The 25,437-nt window shown below is 37.7% G+C and overlaps 1 protein-coding gene across 1 annotated transcript in view; it reads left to right on the top strand.

Moving 5' to 3' along the window:
* The window catches only part of LOC115229727 (protein mono-ADP-ribosyltransferase PARP14-like), a 40,076-nt gene extending 14,845 nt beyond the window's left edge, over nucleotides 1–25,231 (top strand). The window contains exons 6-9 of the mRNA XM_029800037.2: nucleotides 13,844–14,213; nucleotides 19,388–19,521; nucleotides 20,304–20,481; nucleotides 24,807–25,231. Coding sequence (XP_029655897.1) covers nucleotides 13,844–14,213; nucleotides 19,388–19,521; nucleotides 20,304–20,481; nucleotides 24,807–25,075 — 951 coding nt within the window. The 3' untranslated portion in view covers nucleotides 25,076–25,231. The remainder of the gene's footprint in view (nucleotides 1–13,843; nucleotides 14,214–19,387; nucleotides 19,522–20,303; nucleotides 20,482–24,806) is intronic.
* Nucleotides 25,232–25,437: the final 206 nt, after the last annotated feature.

Here is a 25,437-nt window from a genome sequence, read left to right as displayed (position 1 = left end):
AAAGAGAGTCTGCCAAATGTCGACCAGACTGAAGGATCAGCTATCCAAATTGACAGTACCTTGGTAGATAAAGCAATTAAGGATCTGAAGACAGGGAAAGCCCCCTGCCCATCAGGAATAATTCTTGAGATACTTAAAATATCTGGCTGTGTAGGCTATGGTCTAGACACCCCTATAGTCAATGAGGTGGTACATGAAGAAGTCATACTCAATGACTGACGTAGCAGTACCAAGTCGACTGCCACAAAGGTAAAGGTGATGCATTAGATACGAATAATTACAGAGGTATCAAATTGTTGGATCAGGTGATGAAAGCCACGGAGAGGGTCATAGCCCAACTAATTAGGGAGGGAATTAGTTTAGATGAAGTGCAGTTTGGGTTTGTGCCAGGGAGGAAGCACCACTGATGCTATATTTCTGGTAAGATAACTGCAGGAGAAACTCCCAGCCAAAGATAAACCTCTGTACTCGGCTTTTGTTGGCATGGAGAAAGCTTTTGACAGGGTCCTCCAATTCCTTATCTGGGGTTAATGCAGAAACTAGGGATAGGCGAGTTGTTAGTGAAAGTTGTACAAGCCATGTACAAAGATGTTGTCAGTAAGGTGAGGGTCGGCAACAAGTATAGCAAAGAATTCAGGGTACAAGTAGGGATTCACCAAGAATCAGTCCTCAGCCTCTTCTTGTTCATTATAGACTTCCAGGCAATAACAGAGGAATTCAAGACAGGCTGCTCCTGGGAGCTCCTCTATGCTGATGACCTTGCTCTTATAGCTGAGTCACTACCAGAACTAGAGAAGACGTTCCAGGTATGGAAGCACGGTCTAGAATTGAAGGGCCTTAGAGTTAACCTGGAAAAAACCAAAGTCTTAGTAAATAGGAAGGTAGATAAATCACAAATCTCTTCAGGTAGATGACCCTGCTCAATCTATAGAAAAGGTGTAGGTAGTAACTCTGTAAAATGCACTTGGTGTAAGTTTTGGAAACATAAATGGTTCAGCAGAGGAAGGTTAACTGGGAAGATAGGTTTTGTGTGTGGAAAGTGGACAGGTACAATAAGCACCAAACATGAACAGGAAATAGATTCCATCACATGCCAGTGGAGAAAACTGGAAGTAGTCAATAGCTTCCATTGCCTAGGTGATCAAGTCAGTTGCAGAGCTGGATGCTCTGAGACGATAGCTGCTAGAATACGAATAGGCTGGGCAAAGTTCAGAGTGCTCCTTCCTTTACTGGTAACAAAGGTCCTCTCACTCAGAGTGAAAGGCAGACTGTATGATGCCTGTATACAAACAGCTATAGTACACGGCAGTGAAACATGGACTGTGAGTGCTGAGGACTTGCATAGGCTTGAAAGAAATGAAGCTAGTATGCTTCACTGGATGTGTAATGTTAGTGTGCATGCATGACAAAGTATCAGCATCCTGAGAGAAAAGTTGGATATAAGAAGCATCAGATGTGGTGCGCAAGAGACACGACTGTGCTTGTATGGCCGTGTGATGCGTATGGATGAGGACAGATGTGTGAACAAGTGTTACAATCTAGTGGTGGAAGGTTAGACCTAGGAAGGCATAGAATGAGGTGGTGAAGTACGCTCTTTGACTGTTGGGCCCCACAGAGGCAATGACAAGCGACCAAGACAGTGCTTAAGAAACCTCTAAAGAAAAAAAAAGCCAAGTGAGATCATACTTGTGGCTGATGCCTGTGTCGCATAAAGTGGCCCATTAAAAGCACCCTTCAATCTTTGGATGATATGCTGTACTCATGAAGACCTGTTGAAACGAGTAATGTCATGGCCGATGCTAGTGCTGTCTGACTGGCACCCATCCTGACGGCATGTCAAAAGTACTGTTCGAGTGTTTGGCCTCATGGAGGCAGTGACAGGTAACCAAGACCCTTGGCGATGTACCATACTTGTGTTGATTTGTCAAGCCAAGTGAGACGGTAGTCATGGCTGATGCTGGTGTGAGGTCAATGGCATCCATGCCAGTGGCACGTAAAAAGCACTCGCAACACTCTTGAAGTGGTTAATGATAGGAAGGGCATCCAGCTGTAGGAACCAAGCCAGATCAGACTGGAGCCTTGTGTGCCTCCCCCACCATCTCACCCAGCTTACCAAGTTTTCAGTCAAAGCATTCAACTCATGCCAGCATAGAAAGCAGATGTTAAATGATGATGATGATGATGGTGGTGGTGATGGTGGTTATCGTTCTCACATCAACAATTTTCTACTCAGTACGTAACATAATTTTCAGTTTCTTTTTTGATCAGTCCAAATCTTCTTACAATCACTGGCTTCATAATCACATTGATATACCACATTTTCCAATTTCAATGAGCATCTCTTTATATTATTATTATTATAATAATAATAATAATAATAATAATAATAATAATAATAATTGTGTACAGTGCTCAGGTGCACTACAACTCATCTAAAGTGTATGTATAATCAGGTGTAGTTTCGGCGGATTTCGGAAAGCATGAGGGCCTTAAAGGATGCAGTGTCATGGCAGTCAACAACTGACGCAGGCAGTTTAGTCCATGCTTCAGCAACTCTGAGCGTGAAAAAATGTTTCCGAAAGTCATGGGAGCTGTGTTGTTTTCTGACTTTGTAGGCATGTCCACGTGTGTTAGACACATGGAGATCAAAAAGGTGTTCAGTGTTGTTGTTGGTGAGGTGGTTGATAACTTTGAGGGTGTTTACCAAGTCCGTCGCCAGACGCTGGAGCTTCAGTGAATCCATGCCCAGGGAAACAAGGCACTCAGAATATGGTAGGTGTCTGATGGAAGGTATGCGTTTATCATTCAGTAGTTTTATTTTTATAACGTGCTTTCACTTCACTACCGAGCGCAGCTCTGTGTGCCTTGGGTATGTGCTGTGGTTTGTTGTGATGCTCTGATGGTTACTGTATTGAAAGTGTTTTGCGTAGGATGTGTGCAGTGCCTAGTAGTGCAATTTTCTGTATGTTATATGTGTTCGTAAGTCCTGGTGTTTTAGTTATGCATTTGTCTGAATATTTTTTTATCATGCCTAATGCATCTACTATGATAGGAATTGTTTCTGTTTTTAGATTCCACATTCTAGTTACCTCTGTTTCCAGGTCTTTGTATTTCGAAAGTTTCTCCATTTCTTTTAGAGACACGTTGTCATCTGCTGGTATTGATACATCAATTAGAAAGCATTTTTTTCTTCATGATCTCTGACAACTATATCTGGTCTATTGGCCTTAATTTCTTGATCTGTGTGTATTGGCATATCCCAGAGTATGGTTGCTTTCTCGTTTTCTGTGACCTTTTCTAGTGTGTGCCTATACCATCTTTTTTCTGTTGTTATTCCATAATGTTGGCATAGCTTCCAGTGTATGTAGGTTCCAACTCTGTCATGTCTGTGAATATATTCCTTCTTAGCCAGGACTGGGCAGCCAGAGATAATATGATTTATTGTTTCTTGTCCATCTCCACATATTCTGCAGTTACTTGTTATATTTCTTTTCATTACATGTTTTTGGTAATTTCTAGTGGGGAGGCTTTGGTCTTGTGCTGCTATTAAAAATCCCTCTGTCTCTGCTTTCAATCCTGAGCTTCTCATCCACTGCTGGGATTTTTCTTTGTCTATTTCTTTTGCATTTAGTTTAATCCAGTACTTGCCATGAAGGGGCTTTTCTTGCCATCGTTTTATCATGGTCCGTTGCTGTTCTAGTTTTAGTTTTGATTTCATTTGCTTTATAGCTTTTGTTATGTTTTCTTCTTCTTCTTCATATTTGTTAGGTAGTATGATTTCTTGTTTGCATTTGTCAGCTTCTTTAATTACTGAGAACAATTTTTTATTTTTCTTATGATTTGCCGCTATTTGTATCAGTTTTCCTTCCTTCTGAAGTAGATATTTTTGCAGTCCTATGGTGGTTATTTTAAAATAGTTTTCCAGCTTTATAAGGCCTCTACCACCTTCTATACGTTGTATATATAGCCTTTCTATGTCAGATTTTGGGTGATGCATCCTAGATCCTGTCATTATTTTTCTTGTTTTCCTATTATTTTGGTTAGTTCATTTAGCATCCAGTTAAGGATATTGTAGCTGTAACTTATAACTGGGACGGTTAAAGTGTTAATATCTATTATCTTGTTTTTAGCATTGAGCTCTGTTTTTAGTATTGATCTAACTCATCTATAGTATTCTTTCTTTATTTTTTCTTTCATTTGTGTGCATTGTCTTATCTAGTTCATGGATTCCTAAGTATTTGTAAGTTTGGCTTTGGTCTAATTCTCTTATTTCATTGGCTTTATCTAGTGTGATGTTGCTACTCTTAACTAGTTTTCCTCTTTTCAGGGTTACTTTGGCGCATATTTCTAATCCAAATTTCATATCTATTTCTTCGGTGAATCCATGAACTGTCTTTAGTAGTGTTTCCAGCTGTTTGTCATTTGTAGCATAATAGTTTTAGGTCATCCATATATAAAAGGTGGCTGATTATTATTATTATTGTTGTTGTTGTTATTATTATTTTCATATGCACACAACAGATTACACCATTGGAAATGAAAATAATCCTAACATCGTGCTACAACAAGTAACCTTAGATGCCTAGAACCCTCTTGAGTATCCTGGCAGTCCCTAATAACACCATTTGCTGGAGCTGTACTAAACTAGGTTTTATGCCTATTTCCTCTACCTACTCAAATATTTAGGGACAGTTCCTAATGCCCCTATAACTACAGGGATACATTTTACCTACCCTTTCCATAATCTATGTAATTCAATGACTAGGTCCTGATACTTTACAATTTTTTGTATACCTTTCATATTGATTTTTTTCATCATTTAGGACTGTAAAGTCAATTATCTGGCACACTTTCTATTGTCTTTATCTACTATTACTACTACTACTACTACTACTACCACCACCACCACCAAATCAGGCCTTCTAGCTTCTATTATTCTGTCAGTCTGAATGTTAAAGTCCCACAACATCTTATATTTCTTACTTTTTAATAATTTACTAGGTTCATGCTAATATCATTTATCAGTATGGTCAAATCCTAGCTTTCTACAGACCGTCCAGTGGATTGCTCTCTCTAGGTTATCTTTTCTTGTATTCTTTCTGTGCCATCATGCTACATTCACTTTCTATAATAACACTTTCCCTTTTTCATTTGCATAACTCACATTGGGAATCTACTTGGTTTTTGTCTATCTTGGCTTTTATCCAATTAGTCATTAGCACTTGATCTTGTGCTGCTACTACCTAGCTTTCTGTTTCCCTTTCAGCTTTCCTTTCTTCAACCACAACCATGTTTTATGACTATTATTTGCTGCAAATATCTTTGAGAATCTACCATGCAAAGCCTTCTCCTGCCAATCAGATAACTTTTGTTCTTTTTCTGGTTTTTTCACTTACTTTCTTTTTGGGGTTTCCCTATGTATTGCTGTGACTTTAACATCTCTTAATGAACTGGCTTCACTATTACCTACATAGGAGTCTATATTGACTCTAGCTCCATGCGGTCTTTTACCAATATTAATTCCCTTATTATTATCAGTCCTCTTATTATTATTAGTATTACTTCCACCTTAGTGAAGGCGGAGGTATTGTTTTCAGTCTTGTTTGTTTGTTTGTCTATGGACAAGATATCTCAAGAACCGCTAGCATGAATGGATTAAATTTTGGGATCTATCCGATACCGGACAAGGAGTCTGGATTATTTGTTATCTTTACTTTACATGATTATGATCTTACGTTCACTTTCAAGTCTTTCTCAATTATCTCCCTTTAGGTTGTTTCTAAAGTTTTATTTTCATTTCTCTATCATTAATTTTACTTGCACCTTTATCTTAATAGAAACTGATGGATAAACAAATCAAACTACATTAACAAACAGCAGTAAAACCATTCAGAAATTAAATAACATTAACATATTTTTATAATGTATATATCATATATTAAAAGTATAAGGTGTGTTATGAGAATTTATAGAACAAATATCCTACAGAAACTGAACAAACTGTTAAAGATGGAGAAAAGAAGATGTTAAAAGTTTGAAAAGAATTTAATCCATGCATACAATCGTTTCGAACAGCAATATTAACATGAAAATAACATGGTAGAAAAATTAGAAATCAATTTAATTATAATTAAATTAATTACATATTACTCTTCTCCTCTGTGCAAAAAAAAGAATACATCAAAAAATAATTTTATTATTGTCACAGAAGACTTGATGGAGTGAATAGCACATAACATATTCAGATATACTTATTATATATGCTAAGATAGTGTTATTGAGTCATAGTTGTGTATGAACTAAAACTGATGCAGCTAATGGTTACTTTAAAATACAAGTGTAAGATGTTTAAGAAACATTTTCTCTATATAATAATAAGTAATTAAGTGATATACACTCGATATAAATATAAGGCATTTATCATAAGAAGTAATATATATATATATAAGCATCAAATGGGACAGCATAGCTATATTTAAATTAATATCTGATTTGACAGTTATAAGTGGTAAGAAATATTAAGTATGGTGTATATTTAAAGAAATTATTTTTTAAAAAATTCTTGTTTGAGAATAAGAAATAGGAAATAGTTAATACAGTTTTATTTAAGCTACTTGAATTATAAACAAAAAATATATACGGAGTTGCGATGGAGTAATTAATAGCTAATAAAATACATGTGCCCTTTTTAAAGCCTAACCAGGTTCATGGGCCTGGTTTCCTGGTTTCTATGGCATATGTGTTCCCCAGCTGGATGGGACGCCAGTCCATCATAGCGTTACTCATTTTTGCCAGCTGAGTGGACTGGAACAACGTGAAATGAAGTGTTTTGCTCAAGAACACAATGCGTCGCCCGGTCCAGGAATCGAAACCACAATCTTACAATCATGATGCTGACACCCTAACCACTAAGCTACGTGCCTCCCACAATCAATAGCTAATACAATAGGGAAAGTTTTTTTAGTGAAAAAACTAATATTTGTTTGTGTGAAATAAATATAAGATAAAGAAATAAAGATAGAAGAATAGTTGTTAATATTACAGAATAAAGAAAGAAATTACTTGCTGTGGTTAAGAATATTGAAAAAACCGTTCGATGATAATCAAGTGTTTTTGAGAGGTTGAGAAAAAATAACAATGTATGGGAAATACGGCTGAGACCAAGTCGTAAAAGTGTTATTTTAAAAAATTGTACGTTTCTATATTTTGTAGGTTGACTATGTCTTTGTATAAATATTAAAAATTTCAATATGAGTCGAGAATCTAGTTTGGCATAAAGGAGGTGAAAAATCTATAGTAATATTTTATAAATAATTTCCTAACTAATATAAGGTAATGTGAAAGTGAATATAAGAAAATTATAATTACATTGATTTCTAATTTTCCTATTATGTTATTGACATGTTTATGTTTCTGTTTGAAACAATCGCATGCATGGATTAAATTCTTTTCAAACTTTTAACATCTTCTTTTCTCCATCTTTAACAGTATAGGATATTTGTTCTATAAACTCTTTTTTTTTCTTCTTTTAGTTTCAGCTCAGAGCTGCGGCCATGCTGATGCACCGCTGTTTTGTGCTACACTGTTATTACTAAGAGCCTCCTCTAATATGTGGCACTTGGTGAAGAATGGAGTTTGATATAGCTACTCTCATTTGCACCTCTTGCTGTGAGGGGTTAATATAGGGCGTTACGTCTATCAGAAAATCAAAAAAAAAATGTGTGTAATAGGTGTAAAACAACTTCCTATGAACGAATATGAAAAAAAAATTCGCGCACGCGAAAGGGGGGTGGGGGAGAGGCCTCGGAAAATTCACATCAGGAAGTTCCGAAAGCGTCTGAGGGGCTGACCCGGGCACCAAAACAAAAAAAAAATAGTGTAATATGTGTAAAACAACTTGCTCTAAACGAATATGAAAAAAAAATGCGCTCTCGCGAAAGAGGGGTGGGGGAGAGGCCTCGGAAAATTTATATCGGGAATTTCCGAAAGCGTCTGAACCGGGCACAAAAACAAAAACAAAAACAGCGTAATAGGTGTAAAACAACTTGCTCTAAACGACTATCATGAAAAAAATGCGCGCTCGCGAAAGGGGGTGGGGGAGAGGCTTCGGAAATTTCACATCTTCAGTCCACGGCCTTTAAACTAAGAAAAAATAGTGTAATTGGTGTAAAACTACTTGTTCTAAACGAGTATCAAGAACACACACTCACACATGAATCATAAACTCCGTTTTTTTGTACATATTTCGCAAAAAAAAAAAAAATAAAGAGAAGAAATTCTGGAAAAAGTGAAGAAATGTTGGATCTCATTCCTTGGTCAAAGCTATTTTAAACATTAAATTTATGCTTTTCTTTGAAATAGTTCAGATATATGCAATTCTTCTCACTTATTAAGATGCATTTATCAGAAAAAATAATTATTTTGTGTCAATCCTTCCCTAATTATCCTTTATTAATTAGTTTTGGCATGTATTTTTTTCCCAAATTTATTTTTTCACCTTTACAACACTGTTTAGTAAAGCAATTAATTATCTTTATAATTTGCATATTTGACTTATTAATCAAAATTCTCTAGATGTAATATATACTAACTAATGCATCCTTCATTTATGTGTTCCGTTCTGTATTATGCATGCGTGACTGTTTGTATGTAAGTGTGTTTAACTGTGCACATGAATGTGAATATTAAAGAACATATTTATTTACTATGATTGTTATTTTCAGAACAAATAAATCTTTTGGCTGTTATGTTATTGATGTTATTATTATTGCTAGTTAAAGGGTGGTGACTTGGCTGAATATTTTGAGTCTTGTAGTATGTAGTTGTGTTAGTCAATATTCTGAGTTCAAATCCAACTCATTTCTTTATCATCATTGTCGATGGACCACTCAAAGAGGTATGTATACATTATCATTTTCGTAACATAATTTCTGTAGTATTTCAAGATGTTTCTGACACGTATTTTGATTCACATGGCGGAGATCCAACATTTCTTCACTTTTTCCAGAATTTCTTCTCTTTATTTTATTTTTTTTTTGCGAAATATGTACAAAAATACGGAGTTTATGATTCATGTGTGTGTTCTTGATACTCGTTTAGAACAAGTAGTTTTACACCAATTACACTATTTTTTCATAGTTTAAAGGCCATGGACTGAAGATGTGAAATTTCCGAAGCCTCTCCCCACTCCCCTTTCGCGAGCGCGCATTTTTTTCATGATAGTCGTTTAGAGCAATTTGTTTTGCACATATTACGCTGTTTTTGTTTTTGTGCCCGGTTCAGACGCTTTCGGAAATTCCCGATATAAATTTTCCGAGGCCTCTCCCCCACCCCTCTTTCGCGAGAGCGCATTTTTTTTTTCATATTCGTTTAGAGCAAGTTGTTTTACACATATTACATTATTTTATTTTTGTTTTGGTGCCCGGGTCAGCCCCTCAGACGCTTTCGGAACTTCCTGATGTGAATTTTCTGAGGCCTCTCCCCCACCCCCCTTTCGCGTGCGCGAATTTTTTTTTCATATTCGTTCATAGGAAGTTGTTTTACACCTATTACACACATTTTATTTTTGATTTTCTGATAGACGTAACGCCCTATATTAACCCTGTGAGGTAGGTTCATCTGGGACTCTCGACAGGAAGATGTCCAGCTTTGATTTAAAAACTGCTACATCTACTTTGTGCAAGTTCTTCAGACTCTTTGAGAGAATATTGAAAAGCTGTGGGCCCTTGAAACCCAGGCTGTTGCAGTAACTGGTCCTGAAGTGTGATGGCATTGCTGGGATCTTTGGCACTATGCAGCGTCGTCCCGTTCTGGCATTGGTGTAGCTGTCAATGCCAAAATTTGGCACATTTCCTTCCAGGATTTCAAGATATATATTACTGCATGCCTCTCCCATCTTCTCTCCAGGGAGTAGAGTCTTAGCTGTTTCTCATAACACACCTTATACTTGTAGCATTTTCATATTCACTATTCTTACAACAGTAAGCGACCAATGAAATATGAAGAATCTTTATAAGAAACCGACCTTTGGAACCAACCAAAATAAAGGATGAAAGAGAACTCAACTTTCTCTCACATATATTATATATTATACATACATATTAACGCTTTACAGTATACTTACATATATACACACATCTATACATCGATCTAAAACAACAGGAATATCAAAGGTAGGCTGTAATTTAAGAGAAGAGAAAACGAAAAGGTCTCATGCTATTCGTTTAAAAATTCCTGAGTAGAACTTTATTAACCCTATCTTTGAAACTATTTTGAATGGTGAAATTGTTGACTTTGGCTTGTATTAGATAAGGATATACTATTTTTTACTGTTACTAAATTTTCTACTGCCACCTTCACGTTCCATGACTACCATTGGGATCGATCAGGTACCGGACAAGGATTCTGGATTATTTTTTGGGTTGTTTTTTTTTTGCTTAATTTTTGAGAGCCATTGGATTCATTTTTAGATATTCTCATTTTAAAAACCATCTCTGGTTAATCATTGAGAGGACATTGGTGTTACCTTGGTGGAAATTTGTGCTCTCGTAGTGCTCTTGTTGATAATGTCATGCAGTGAACAGCCCTGCTCTGAGCATGGCCCTGTTGTTTGAGAAACAATAGATGAGAGAGAGCGCTTGCCCTTGCTGGTCAGGACCATTGAGTTTTAGTGGAGTTTCCTACTTTGCCTTTGAAGCAGTTAGCCTTCCTTTTGGCAAATTCTATTGTTATTTGTAAACCCTTACCATGTTTATCATTTTCTTATTGTCTTTGTCTTTCTTTGAACCTAGTGGCTAATAAAAAAATCATCATCACCACCAGCACCACCATCATTATCATCATTATTATTTTGAGGTGGCAGACCAGTAGAATTCTAAGAACATTGGTAAAATTGCCTTGCAGTATTGCAGGATTTTGGCTTTTTGCATGCTGAGTTCAAACCCTGTGGTGGTCTTCATTACCTTTCATCCCTTTGGGATAAATAAAATGAAAAACTAGGTTTGTTTGTATATAAACTAAAATCTTCCCATCAAAACTTTCTATTATTATTATTATTATTATTATTATTATTATTATTATTATCAATATCATTATTATTATTATTATTATTATTAATATCATTATTATTATTATTATTATTAATATCATTATCATTATTATTATTAATATCATTATTATTATTATTATTATTATTATTATTATATTTTAAAAGGTAAACAGATAAGACAAATAGCGCGATGCAATTGCAATAGCTATTTTTATTGGTTGAAGGATATTTCAACAGTAAGCCTGTCTTTGTTGAGTTCAAAATGCAAAGTGATAAAAATTCAAAATTATAGAAATCTAAATCCAAAGTATGAATGAGAGCAACCAGTGTCCAAACGTTGATGGAATGACAACATCGGTCTTTAAGTTTCAATTTTATAACAGACAAAATGAAAAAGACAGAAAAATAGAGGAATGAAAAATTAAAAGGAAAAAGAAGAAGACTATCTAATCAAACAGTTTTGTATGAATTTGATGATATTCTCCTGTCATTTTATTCATTCCTCCAGGGCGTGATGTTAATAACCTGCAAACATATTTCTCCTCATGCATTTTGAGAAGTGAAAGTGAAGCAGATTCAGAATATTTTCTGAGAATATGCACTTTCAAGTCTTCTTCATAATTGCAGCCGCTTGAAGCGAAATGTTCGGCAAGTTCTGTCGAACTACTCTAATATTAATGTGCCTGACATCATATCTGTGCCCATTAAGTCTTTTGTTTAATTGTTCTGATGTACAACCAACATAAACCAAGTTGTGTTTCATGCATCCTGCTGCATACACCAAATGGGAATCTCTACATGTCCCACCTTCTGTATAAATCATAACATTTCTGTTATGATTCCTGATGGAATTCCCTTGACTCATGTTGTTGCACAATGAACAGGGCTTACCTTTTTTTTACGATTGGTTTTCAAGGCACAGCATGCAGATACTCCAATGTTAGTTTCCTTGGAGTCAGAAATAAAGGTCAATAATTCTCTTATATTTCTACACTATCTAACAGCTAGAATGGGTGGCTGAGGAAATTTCTGTTTGAAACAAGGATATTTTTTCTGCCACATGCTGGTATCTTTCAGGCAACACTTTTGAAATGCCAGAGAAATTTCAGTGCTAGTTAATCACTAAAGAATTTCTCTCACATATTGTATTGTGTTTGACTTTCTTTGCTAATCTCTTATAAACATAAACGGCAAAATTTTCCAGTTAGAGAGCTTGCACTTTCTATGGTCATTGAAAACCATCCAAAGGTGGTCGTGCACATCTTTACATTTCCTCAGTCACCCTGCAAAGCCATTCAAAAATCAATAGAAGTGACTTCTTTGTGAATTTTCTATCCAAAACCCAATCAAAATGCCCGAAACTTGATATGCCAATTGAATGCCAGCTAGCTGTATGTGATTGGTCAGAGATTTGGACAGTACTCGCGTGTATGTGCACACGCACGCAGCTGTATATGCATGCACTAGCACTATGACCCGGCTTAGCTATGTCATTTGCTATTTCCTTTTATCATGATTCACTGTAACTGCATTTGACATAATGATGAACAAAAGCATTTGTATGTTTCCAGTTATCACCTCTGTCAGTACAAATCATTTTAAGGCCCCAAATCCATGTCAAAAAAGTGGTTTTTGATAACCATGGACGTTTCTTCCTTATATCCGAATATTGACCATGATGAAGGGGTAGAAGCATGCATGAATGCCTTTGAAAAGCGGTCAAACAAAAGTATTCCATCATAGTTTTTTTGTAGGTTATTGGTGTTTGTGTTACGAAGTAACACAATGAAATTTGGACAAAATTTTACCACCAGACAAGGGGCTGCACCATGGGGGCACCCATGGCAGTTAATTTCACAAATGTCTTCATGACAAAATTCAAGACATAGTTAATGAACACATTCAAATCCCTATATAGTCGTGAACCAATACTCTGGTTACAGTTAATTGATGACAGCTTTTTTGTCTGAGAAGGATCACGGGATAGTTTAAGTGACTTCTTGCATTTGTGTGAATTATGCTAAAAGCTATGGCTTTAGGTCCAACAGAAAACTTACGTCCAGTTTTTCAAAAACAAGCGTTGAATTTTTGGACACCAAAGTTAAGTTGTCTTTAGGGAGAATAGTGACAGAGTTATTTTGCAAGTCCACATTTTCCTCCACCACCGATCTGATCATCCACATCATATTATCCAGTCAAATGCGAAATCTCAAAGTGCTTTGTGTAGTTCCTTCCAGTTGTTAATGGATGGTTTCAATTTGTTAATAAGGAGGGATTCAATAACTGAGATTGCCCTTGTTTTGTTGGGTATCATTATTGTTATTTCCTATGCACACAACAGATTAAACTATTGGAAAAGAAGAATTCCTTACATCAGGCTAGAACAAGTAACTTCAGATGTCAAAAACCCTCCCACAGGCAGGAGTCCTCCATTCATATTGAATTCCTTCCTAGTTGTTCAGTTAGATTCATGTGTATGATGTGGAAGGGGGGGGGGAGGCACCGTAGCATTAGTAAATGTGAATACAAGTTAGTATATATGTATATATATTTATTTGCACATAGACTTACTCAGAGTTGAGTGTGTACGTTAAATTATTTTTCACATTAAGTCTTCAAAAACAAAATTAACAAATGAAGAGCAACCCACTGTGGAAAATGTATTTCTACATGGTGGTCAATTTAGGATTGTTAGGAACATTTATAGTGATTCTTGGTAACAGGTATTAGTGGCAGTGGTGATGTTCTCTCTCTCTCTCTCTCTTCCTTGAAATATTTTGTTGATTTTATTTTCAGAAGCTGAGTTTAAGGGATATTAGTAGAACACATGAAGTCCAGATTTCTATCAGTAACAAAATTACAATTTATGGCAGACATTCTCTTGTAAAAGATGCCAAACTCTCTGTCCAATCATTATTAATGGGATTCAAAGAAACTGACGAGGAAACTCTTCTTAAAACAATGGTACAATGGTCTTACTTTGATGAAAATTTTCCAGCAAACCTACAAATGTTTGAAGACAAAGTAAATGCCAAGCTTGAGAAAGCATACTCACAGAAGAAAAAAACCCTTGATTGGGAAAACATAAAATTTGATATTAAGAAAATGAGTTTTCAACTCAGAGGGAGGAAATATAAAATGAAGAGACAACAAAACCTAAAAGATGGTTCGTGCATATTTTTACTATAAAGACATTCTCATTTATTTTTTGTTGATTTTTTTTTATCTATTATAATAAAAGTGAAATTCTGTCTGTCTGTATTTCAGTCTACAATTGCTAAACATAGAAATATACCTTTTTGGAATTAGAATGATCTCAGGATTGAAAATCTGTCATTTATTTGGTTCTCGAACATCCAGCATTGGGATCTGATTTAAAAGCATTTAGGTTGTTATTTCTAGCAGGTAACGCTTGGCTGATTCACACCATCCTGGATGGCATTTGTCAGTTGACGTCAGAAATCCAGAGGGGAGATAGATGACATTCACTTTGTTAATTTTACATTGAGATAAGAACTTTGGGAGAAATTGGCCAACAGTTGGAATTCAGCTGGGACTGGAACAATAGAATGATTCATAATGATGATGATCATCATCGTTTTAACGTCTGTTTTCCATACTGACATGGGTTGGACGATTTGACAGGTTTGGAGAGCCAGCATGCTTCCACAGCTGGATGTCCTTCCTAATGCCAACCACTCCGAGAGTGCAGTGGGTGCCTTTTACATGCCACTGGCATAGGAGCCAGTTAGGTGGACCTGGCATCGACCACATTTGGATGATGCATTTTACAAACCACTGGAACAGGAGTGAGTGAGGGGGCACTGGCCACAGCTACGATTTTGGTTTTACTTCACTCAACAGGATTTCTCATCATATCATATTGCCCGACACATCAAAGGTACTCTTAAATGGGCCAGACATGCAACACTGGCATTGGCCATGGCTGTGATCCCACTTTAGTTGCAGGGTCTTCTCAATCACATCATATCTCCAAAGGTCTTGTTTTCCCGTCATTGCCACATCTCAGGTCTTCCTGGGTCTACCGCTTCCACAGGTTCCTTACACAGTTAGGGAGTGGCACTTCCCCACACAGCTGTCCTCATCCATACATAACACATGACCATACCAGCACAGTCGTCTCTCTTGCCCACCACATTTGATGCTTCTTATGGTCCAACTTTTCTCTCAGGGTGTTTACACTCTGTTGTGTATGCACACTGACATTACACATCCAGTGGAGCATACGAGCTTCATTTCTTGTAAGCTTACACGTCCTCAGCAGTCATGGCCCATGTTTTACTGCTGTGTAGCATGACAGTTTGCACACATGCATCATACTTACTAAGACTTTGGTTTTTGCTAGGTATACCCAGAGGCCCTTCCATTCTAGACCTTGCTTCCACACCCGAAACTTTGTATCTAGTTCTCGGCTATTAGAGCAAGGTCATGAGCATAGTGGAGCTTCCAGGGGTAGCCTGTCTTGAATTCCTCTGTTATTGTCTGGAGGACTATAATGAATGAGGGGACTGAAGACTGATCCTTGGTGAACCCCTACTTCTATCTTGAATTCTTCACTATACTCGTTGCCAACCCTCACCTTAGAATTAATTTTCATTCATCCTTAACTTCTGATCAAAAGCTACTAGGGCGTATACTCATTATAGATGTATCATAATCATGCAATCTAGCTCCCTTTAGTTTTGGACGACATGCCCAATGAGCCCTCTTCATGAGTGAGCTGAAAAGTCTGCTAGGAGTTCAACTTTTAAAGCTAGTCCCCCGATCCCTTATCTGGTGGTCAATGTGGAAACTCAGGATAGATATGGTTAGTGAGAGCTGTACGAGCTATCTACATGGCTACTATCATTAAGGTGAAGATTGGCAATGAGTGTAGTGAAGAATTCAGGGTAGAGGTAGGGGTCCACCAAGGTTCAGTCCTCAGCCCCCTCCTATTTATCATAGTCCTCCAGGAAATAATGGAGGAATTCAAGACAGGATGCCTCTGGGAGCTCCTCTATACTGATGACCTTGCACTAATTGCTGAGTCACTATCAGAACAACAGGAGGAGTTTCAGATGTGGAAGCAAGGTCTAGAATCAAAGAGCCTTAGAGTCAACCTAGCTAAAACCAAAGTCCTAATAAGTAGGAAGGCAGACAAATCACAAATCCCTTCAGGTAGATGACCCTGCTTGGTCTGTAGAAAAAGTATAGGTTGAAAGTCCATAAGATGTACACGGTGCAAGCTTTAGACACATAAGAGGTGCAGCAATATCAAAGGAAGGCTAACTGAGAAGATAGTTTTTGTGTGTGGCAAATGCACAGAAAACAGCTTCTGTCACATGCCAGGGAGAAAAACTAGAAGTAGCTGATAGCTTCTATTACCTAGGTGACCAAGTTAGTGGTGGGGTGGGGTGGATGCTCTGAGAGTGTAGCTGCTAAAATAAGAATAGCCTGGCAAAATTCAGAGAGCTCCTACCTCTGCTGGTGACAAAATGCCTCTCACTCAGAGTAAAAGGTAGACTGTATGATGCATGTATGTGAACAGCTATGCTACATGGCAGTGAAACATGGGCTGTGACTGCTGAAAACATGTGTAAGCTTGCAAGAAATGAAGCTAGTATGCTCCACTGGATGTGTAATGTCAGTGTGCATACATGTCAGAGTGTGAGCACCCCGAGAGAAAAGTTTAACATAAGAAGCATCAGATATGGTGTGCAAGAGAGATGATTGTGTTGGTATGGTCATGGGTTACATATAGATGAGGACAGCTGTGTGAAAAGGAGTCACACCCTAGCATTAGAGGGACCTTTGGAAAAGGTAGACCCAGTAAGACCTGAGATGAGGAGGTGAAGCATGACCTTTGAATGTTTGGCCTCACAGGGGCGATAACAAGTGACCAAGATTTTTGGGGATATGCTGTGCTTTAGAAGACTTGGTAAGCCAGGTGAGACCATAACCGTGGCCAGTGTAGCATAACCAGCCCATTTAAGATTACCTGTCAATCATCGGTCAATAAACTGTGCTTGAGAAGACCTGTTGAGTTAAATGAAATCATTGTTGTGGCCAATGCCAGTACCGCCTGACTGACACCCATGCTGGTGGCATGTAAAAAGCACCATTTGAGTATGGTCAATGCTAGTGCCACTTGACTGGTTCCTCTGCTAGTGGCACATAAAAAGCACCACTCAAGTACCGCCTAATTGGCACTTGTGCCACTGGAATGTAAAAAGCACCCACTACACTCGTGTAGTGGTTGGTGTTAGGAAGGGCATCCAGCTGCAGAAACTCTGTCAGATATAATTGGAGCCTGGTGCAGCCTTCTGACTTTCCACCCATCAGACAAATCGTCTGACCCATGCCAGCAATGAAAATGGACGTTAAAGGATGACGACAATGATGATATATATATATATATTGGGTCATCCCATAAATAATATGGTTTTCTCAATTGCCTAAACTAAAATCAGATAGAGTCGAGATGAACTACCTGCATCAACTTGCTATAAAGGCAGGTAGTAATTTTATCATGCCCTTATTCTTAGTGCAAATTTTGAGGAGTGCAGTTCAATTTTAACAATTATTTTTTCGAAGCTGTAATGAAAGTGACAAATGAGCATATTCGGCTTATTTTGCTTTATGAGTTTGTAGTGAACGACCCTATGTAAAGGAGATGGTGACAGAAATGTCTCCTTTTAAAAGCCGCATGGTTGTCCCACAAAAGAATAAGTCAAAATAAATGGAATGAAGGAATGAAGAGTGCCAGTAAAGAATAAGGAGAAAAACACAACCGTTCTACTGTTTGAGAAAAGAAAGACTTTTGTTTACAGAAGTGTACAATAAGAGTGTGTGTGAGTGCTAGCAGAGTGTTTGTCTCAGCGTGTGTGACAAGAGTGTCTGTGTGTCTGTTTTAACTACTAACAATGTCTGTGTGTCTGTTTTAACTACTAACAACAGTGCGTGCAACAAATGTTTGTGTCTGTTATAAGAGTGAGACAACAATACAGAGCAAAGAAAGAATGTCCAGACACAAGATTTTCTGCCAATTCAGAACTTTTCCGGTCTCTTAATCATGACCTCCTTTATGCAGATTACTGTCACTTACTCACTCATACAGTGGATGACATGCAAATACTCATGAATCGTATTTCTGCTTCTTGCAAGGCATGTGGACTCAGCATTAGCCTGGACAAGACTTTTGTAATGTTCCAGCCTGCACCAGGAAACCTATATGTGGTATCAGCTATCTTGGTTGAAGGAACAATACTGAATGTGGTAGACAAGTTTGTCTACCTAGGCAGCATACCCAGCCGTTCTTGCTCCCTGGATGAGGAAATATCTTCCAGGCTGCAGAGAGCAACTGATTCCTTCGGTCTCTTCAGCCTCGTGTCTGGTCCCAGCATGGCATCACAAGGTAAACAAAAATTGCTGTGTACCGTGCATGTGTACTGACATCACTCCTTTACTTATGTGAGACATGGACCCTTTACAAACGTCATGTAAAAGTCCTTGAATGCTTCCATCAGAGATGTCTAAGAGACGTTCTGAATGTTGGCAGGACCTTAAAAACTCCAGACATACAGGTCCTAAGGACAGCTGATATCTTGAGTATTGAGGTGATGGTGCACAAGCACCGGTTACGTTGGACTGGACTCCTTATTAGAATGAAGGATAGCAGGATCCCTAAACAGATGCTATATGGGGGGGGGGGGAGAACTTGTGGATGGAAAGAAACCCTGGCAGAAACAAAAGCTGCAATTTAAGGACTGTGTCAAGCCCTCATTAAAGACCTGTGATATGCAGGAGACTGACTAGGAGAGCAATACCTGTCATTGCCACAGAAGGACAAAGCAGGTTAAGGATATGGGGTCAACACCTTTGAGAGAGCACGTGTTCTGCATGAAGAACTTGAGTGTGCTGCTCAAAAGCGCATAGCTGGTGAAGTGAATGGGTAAAGCTAGGTTTGCAATGTTTGCAGTCGTGTATGCTTGTCAAGAGCAGGGCTCATTAGCCACCACTGGGGCTGCAAATGCAAAATATACGTTAGTCCTAGAGCACACAATGTTACTGAAGGTCAGCAATGGTCTTCCTCGGTCACAAGTGGACAGCCATCATTTGCTGCTGCTGCTGCTACTACTACTACCACCACTACTACTACTGCTGCTGCTGCTACAACAACTACTACTACTACTACTACTACTACAAAACTACAGTGCTGTGTTTCAGTATTTCTTGTCTATTAATCAAAATATTCTTGTTTTCTTTTCTAAACTTTCAACAGAAAAAGGGTTCATAATTTTATTTTAATTCTGAAATATTTGATTTCTGTTTGAACTCTAGAAGTGACCCCTGATACATGGTCACCAATGGGAGACAAGGAATTAATTAAAATCGTTCCAGTAACAAATGGACCAGAATATGATGACATCCAAGCCACTTTCCGTCGGAAGTTGCCTTCCTGTCGTATAATCAAAGTTAGTATTTTTACTTTTATTTATAAACAATATTGGATGGCATGCTGTTAAGAAAATTTTAAGAGACATTTTGTTTGTATAAAAAATTTAAATTTCATTGTATGTCCTTTGCGACAGCACGGTTGTTTCTAGCCTCGTTCCTGATCTATCTATATCTGTCCCCGCATCAGCCAGGTAACCTTGTACCTCCTTACAACAAGACCCCTATTTCTTTCTCACTATGAAAGGTTATATGAAAGGTTTCAACATCTGACACAAGATCCCCTCCTCCAATGCCCCCTCCCCTCTCAAAAGATCCTTGTCTTGCAAGTTACTTGGTGACCCTGTCTGTGCTGGTGCCATTTAAAAAGCATCCACTCCACACTGTAAAGTGGTTGGCATTTGGAAGGGCATCCAGCTGTATAAAGCCTGCCAAAACAGACACAGAAGTCTGGTGCAGGCCTCTGGCTGGCCAGATCCTGTCAAACCATCCCACCCATGCCAGCATAGAAGGTGGATATTAAACGATGATGATGAAGATGTATGAACTTATTTGGGATTGTTCTAAGTGTTTTTGGATATTCACAAGAAATCTTTGCTCAACAAAAATACCTCTGCTTTAACTTCTTGCATTGAATTGTACATGCAACACCATTTTGCAGCTAAACTATTGTGCCTTACCAAAATTTACAGTTGAATCAAAATTGGTATCAAATAAAAAAGAAAATAAAAGCAGATAGGGTCGGGGTTTTTCACCACAAACGTTATTTCCTTGTCAAAGAAGTGAATTTTCCTTTCTACAGATTGAGAGAATTCAAAATAAAACATTATACCATGGATACCAAGCATTGAAAAGAAAGTTTGAGGTAGAAAATCCAAACATTACAAATGAAGTTGATGGCCTTTGGCATGGTACTGCTGAAAGATCTGTTGATGGAATAAATAAATCAGGATTCAACCGTAGCTATTGTGGTAAAAATGGTAAGTATATTATAATCAACATCATCATCATCATCTACCCGCCCTTCCTATTGTCTTGAGCTGGGCAGTCACTCTCCACATTGATTGCTGTTTAGAATCCTTTCTCACACAGAGAGGATGCCATGTTGCCCACACATTCCATGTTTGGCATCGTTTCTACTGCCAGGTCCCCTTCCTAACATCTTCTGCTCTAGAGTAAACCAGGTGTATTTTATTATTGTGGAACCAACACTTTTATTTGGATTGGGAGGAAGGGTCTGTCCCCATCCATTAATGTTCCTCTTGAACCTTTGTAAATGAAAATATTGCAGGAAAGATAAGAGAAGGGGTAGAATTCCAGAGGGGTAATGTTTTGGGGAAGAAGGACTAGGTGTAGTGGTAGGTCGGCAGGACTGGACAGAAATATCAACAAGCGAACACCAGGCCTAGCAATCACCATTCTGAGTGTGTCAATTATAGATATACTGAGATAATCAATACAGTGTTGTTAACTCTCATTGAAATATTCAATGTCTGCTACGGCCTAGAAATTGGTTAAGGGACATTTAATAACTGTATAGAAATCTGATAAACCAGCAGTGGTACCATCACAGAGGTCACTCCATTTAGATATCTCAAACGATCTTCTCTCACTAACTCTTTTATCATCTTTTGGAATTAGATTTTGATGTGTATGATGAATATGGATATGGGGTGAGTAGAAGAGTGGGGTTCCACAAAATGCCACCCAAACATGTTCAATGGTAAATATTGGCAAGGGTCAGGCTTTTAATAGATCTTTTCTAACAAAGTGTTTGGAACTATTAAATGCTTGCAGAGTTTCAATGACACACATCTGTCAACTGACATGGAACTCATTCTGGAAGTTTCTGTTGACATTGCTGGGTATATAATTGGGAGAAATAACCCTGTTTGGACATCTAAAATCTCTATTGTTATTGTTATCGATTGCTGTACGTATGTACGTACATACATACATACATACATATATATATACATATCAACAACTTATAAATAAGGGCAAACGAAAAATTTCTAATGCCAAATATGCCGAAGTTGGATAAATCACTGACATAGGAAGGGTTCTTATTAACTAACCCTGAAATCGGTCCAATATGGTAGTAATGGAATTTTTTAGAAATTTCTGTCGACCTTTTTTCGAGTAGCGTGTGTATTGTGAAAAAATTATACGGTTATGGACAATATGTCCAACTTCGGCATATTTGGCATTAGAAATTTTTTCGTTTACCCTTATTTATAAGTTGTTGATAAATTTAACCTTTAAAGGTATTTTTTAATATGCTGGCCACTGATGAGGGTTTTTTTTTTCGAAAAAATTTTCCCCTACATTAAATATATATATATATATATATATATATATACAAAATAAGAAAATGGAGGAATACACCTTAATCAATAATCAACTACCAGATAATACCCATTCACATAATTTATTAACCTACTACATATGAACATCAAGGTCAACATAATAGTACAGAACAAAACAGTGCACATCAATGAGTAATATGATACAATAAGTACAATATGTATAAATAAATATAAATAAGTATAAATATAAATATAAACTATATCTTACAGATGTTTCAGTCATGTAGATATGAGTATCTCATTATGCTCATATTAGCCAGGTGTGATAAGTTAATATGTGGTTATAAATGAGACACTTACAAATATATCCCAAGGCCTCTTCAGAGATTATAAAGTACAATCCAAATAAGAATATAAGAGAAGGTACACCTATACAAGAATGAGTACATATACATAATATATAATATACACATACATATAAGTGTATATATACATGCACCTATATATATATATAAGTATATTCATAATAATATATAATAACTTTGTTGGGTGCTTTACTGGCAGTATATTGGATATATGTTATCCCATGGTGGGTTGCACTCACAACCCCTATCTCAATTTCTCTCTCTCTATATATATATATATATTGTAAATTTTTAATTGTTATCATTCGTATCATTTGTAAACTTTTCATTTCCTCATTCGTACTATAGTTTTAATTTGAAAATATTTATTCGTCATTGCTTCCCTTTTTATTCGAATATATATTGTTTTTGCCATTCCTTTCATTTTATATCATCACAAGTATATATTTTATTTTATTTTTTTATCCCTATATATTATAAATTTTATATTTATAGACATAAGTTACATAAGAACAATGTTTGTAAATTTTTATTTTCATTCATATTTTTTATTTTCATCTTTATTTTTTTATTTTATTTTTTTATTTCTTATTTCAATTAAATTATGGCTTGTACAGTAGGGTCTGGCGAACCTATCTTATTTATTTAAAAGATTAGAATATAGTTTATAGTATCAAACTATGAGAAAGTGATACAGAGGTCTGATGTTTGGGGTTATATTTAAGAATGGTTCCAGCAAAACACGGCGTGGTTAAGGAACCGGGAAATGTACCTCAAGAAACATGTGTAGCCAAGTTATAAAGTAGTAAGTATTTAGATTAAAATTCTTTATATGGTGAGATGAAAGGCCTATTATCTCTAAATAAAAATATATATTTCCTCATTAAGAATAATTTGAACCCCTGTTATGCCAGAATTTTTAATTCCCTAAGAAATGAAATTAAATATATATACGTGGTGACACGTAAAAGCACCATCCGTTTCGTGGCCATTTGCCAGCTCTGTCTGGCCCCCGTGTCGGTGGCACGTAAAAGCACCATCCGTTCGTGTTCGTTGCCAGCTCTGTCTGGCCCCCGTGTCGGTGGCACGTAAAAGCACCATCCGTTCGTGTTCGTTGCCAGCCTCGCCTGTCCCCTGTGCCGGTGACACGTAAAAGCACCATCCGTTCGTGGCTGTTTGCCAGCTCTGTCTGGCCCCCGTGTCGGTGGCACGTAAAAGCACCATCCGTTCGTGTTCGTTGCCAGCCTCGCCTGTCCCCTGTGCCGGTGACACGTAAAAGCACCATCCGTTCGTGGCCGTTTGCCAGCTCTGTCTGGCCCCCGTGTCGGTGGCATGTAAAAGCACCATCCGTTCGTGTTCGTTGCCAGCCTCGCCTGTCCCCTGTGCCGGTGACACGTAAAAGCACCATCCGTTCGTGGCCGTTTGCCAGCTCTGTCTGGCCCCCGTGTCGGTGGCATGTAAAAGCACCATCCGTTCGTGTTCGTTGCCAGCCTCGCCTGGCCCCTGTGCCGGTGACACGTAAAAGCACCATCCGTTCGTGGCCGTTTGCCAGCTCTGTCTGGCCCCCGTGTCGGTGGCACGTAAAAGCACCATCCGTCCGTGTTCGTTGCCAGCCTCGCCTGTCCCCTGTGCCGGTGACACGTAAAAGCACCATCCGTTCGTGGCCGTTTGCCAGCTCTGTCTGGCCCCCGTGTCGGTGGCATGTAAAAGCACCATCCGTTTCGTGGCCATTGCCAGCCTCGCCTGGCCCCTGTGCCGGTGACACGTAAAAGCACCATCCGTTTCGTGGCCATTTGCCAGCTCTGTCTGGCCCTCGTGTTGGTGGCACATAAAAGCACCATCCGTTTGTGTCCGTTGCCAGCCTCGCCTGGCCCCCGTACCAGTGACACGTAAAAGCACCATCCGTTCGTGGCCGTTTGCCAGCTCTGTCTGGCACCTGTGCGGGTGGCACGTAAAAAGAACCCACTACACTCACGGAGTGGTTGGTGTTAGGAAGGGCATCCAGCCGTAGAAACACTGCCAGATCTGACTGGGCCTGATGAAGCCTTCCAGCTTCACAGACCCCAGTTGAACCGTCCAACCCATGCTAGTATGGAAAACGGATGCTAAATGATGATGATGATGATGATATATATATAATATATATATATATCTCATCATCACACACCAATATATATATATACATAAAATATTATTCGAGACAAACCACTATTTTGCAAAACAAACAAGGAAAGACTTAATCAATACATAAATTTTAATAAATAGTCAAAAAAACCGCCACTACAATCGTTGTCTTGATCGACAATCTTCAGGTGGACTTCCAATAATTCAGTGTCAAATTATGAAGTCTTCATAATTGACACTGAATTATTGGAAGTCCACCTGAAGATTGTCGATCAAGACAACGATTGTAGTGGCGGTTTTTTTGACTATTTATTAAAATTTATGTATTGATTAAGTCTTTCCTTGTTTGTTTTGCAAAATAGTGGTTTTGTCTCGAATAATATTTTATAATATTTTACTATAAAATCGATTTAATCCTAAATCTGATTTTTTCCCTGTAAATTTGGATTTATTCCCTAATATTTATTATTTATATATATACATATATATCTTTTTTTCTCTTCTTAGCCACAGCATATGGTGAAGGTGTTTATTTTGCCAGAGACATCCAATATTCTGCAAGGGATACCTATTCTGCTCCTGACCATAACGGAATAAAGAGAATATACAAATGCAGTGTTCTTGTGGGAAGAGTGATGCAAGGATACTACGGACTAAAAGTTTTACAGGATTCTTACAATTCTGCTGTTGATAATTTTCAAAGACCCAATATTTATGTTACTTTTCATGACTCTCAGGCATATCCTAATTATTTGATTACATTCTCTAATCATTGAATATAATTGGAATTCATAAAACACATATAAAGTGAACAGGAATATATTTAACAAAAGAAAGACAAAGAAAATACAGGAAATTCTCTAATTCTAGGTGCAATCCCAGGGTCTTTTGTAAGAATAAAACTATTCAATAGAATATTTCTCTATCATTCACACAGTGTTGTTGTCATTTTTTATCTTTTTACTTTAGAAATAATTATTGCTCAAAATTAAAATACATGAAGGTGCATGGCTCAGTGGTTGAAGCATCGGGCTCACAATCATGAGGTAATGAGTTCAATTTCCAGACCGGGTTGTGTGTTATGTTCTTGAGCAAGACACTTTCTTTCACAATGCTCCTTGTTCAGTGAGCTGTAGCA

Source organism: Octopus sinensis, unplaced genomic scaffold, assembly GCF_006345805.1.
Source record: "Octopus sinensis unplaced genomic scaffold, ASM634580v1 Contig13640_ERROPOS123496+, whole genome shotgun sequence".
NCBI lineage: Eukaryota > Metazoa > Mollusca > Cephalopoda > Octopoda > Octopodidae > Octopus > Octopus sinensis.
The sequence above is the reverse complement of the archived record's forward strand: the minus strand, read 5'-3'. Positions and strand labels throughout refer to the sequence as shown.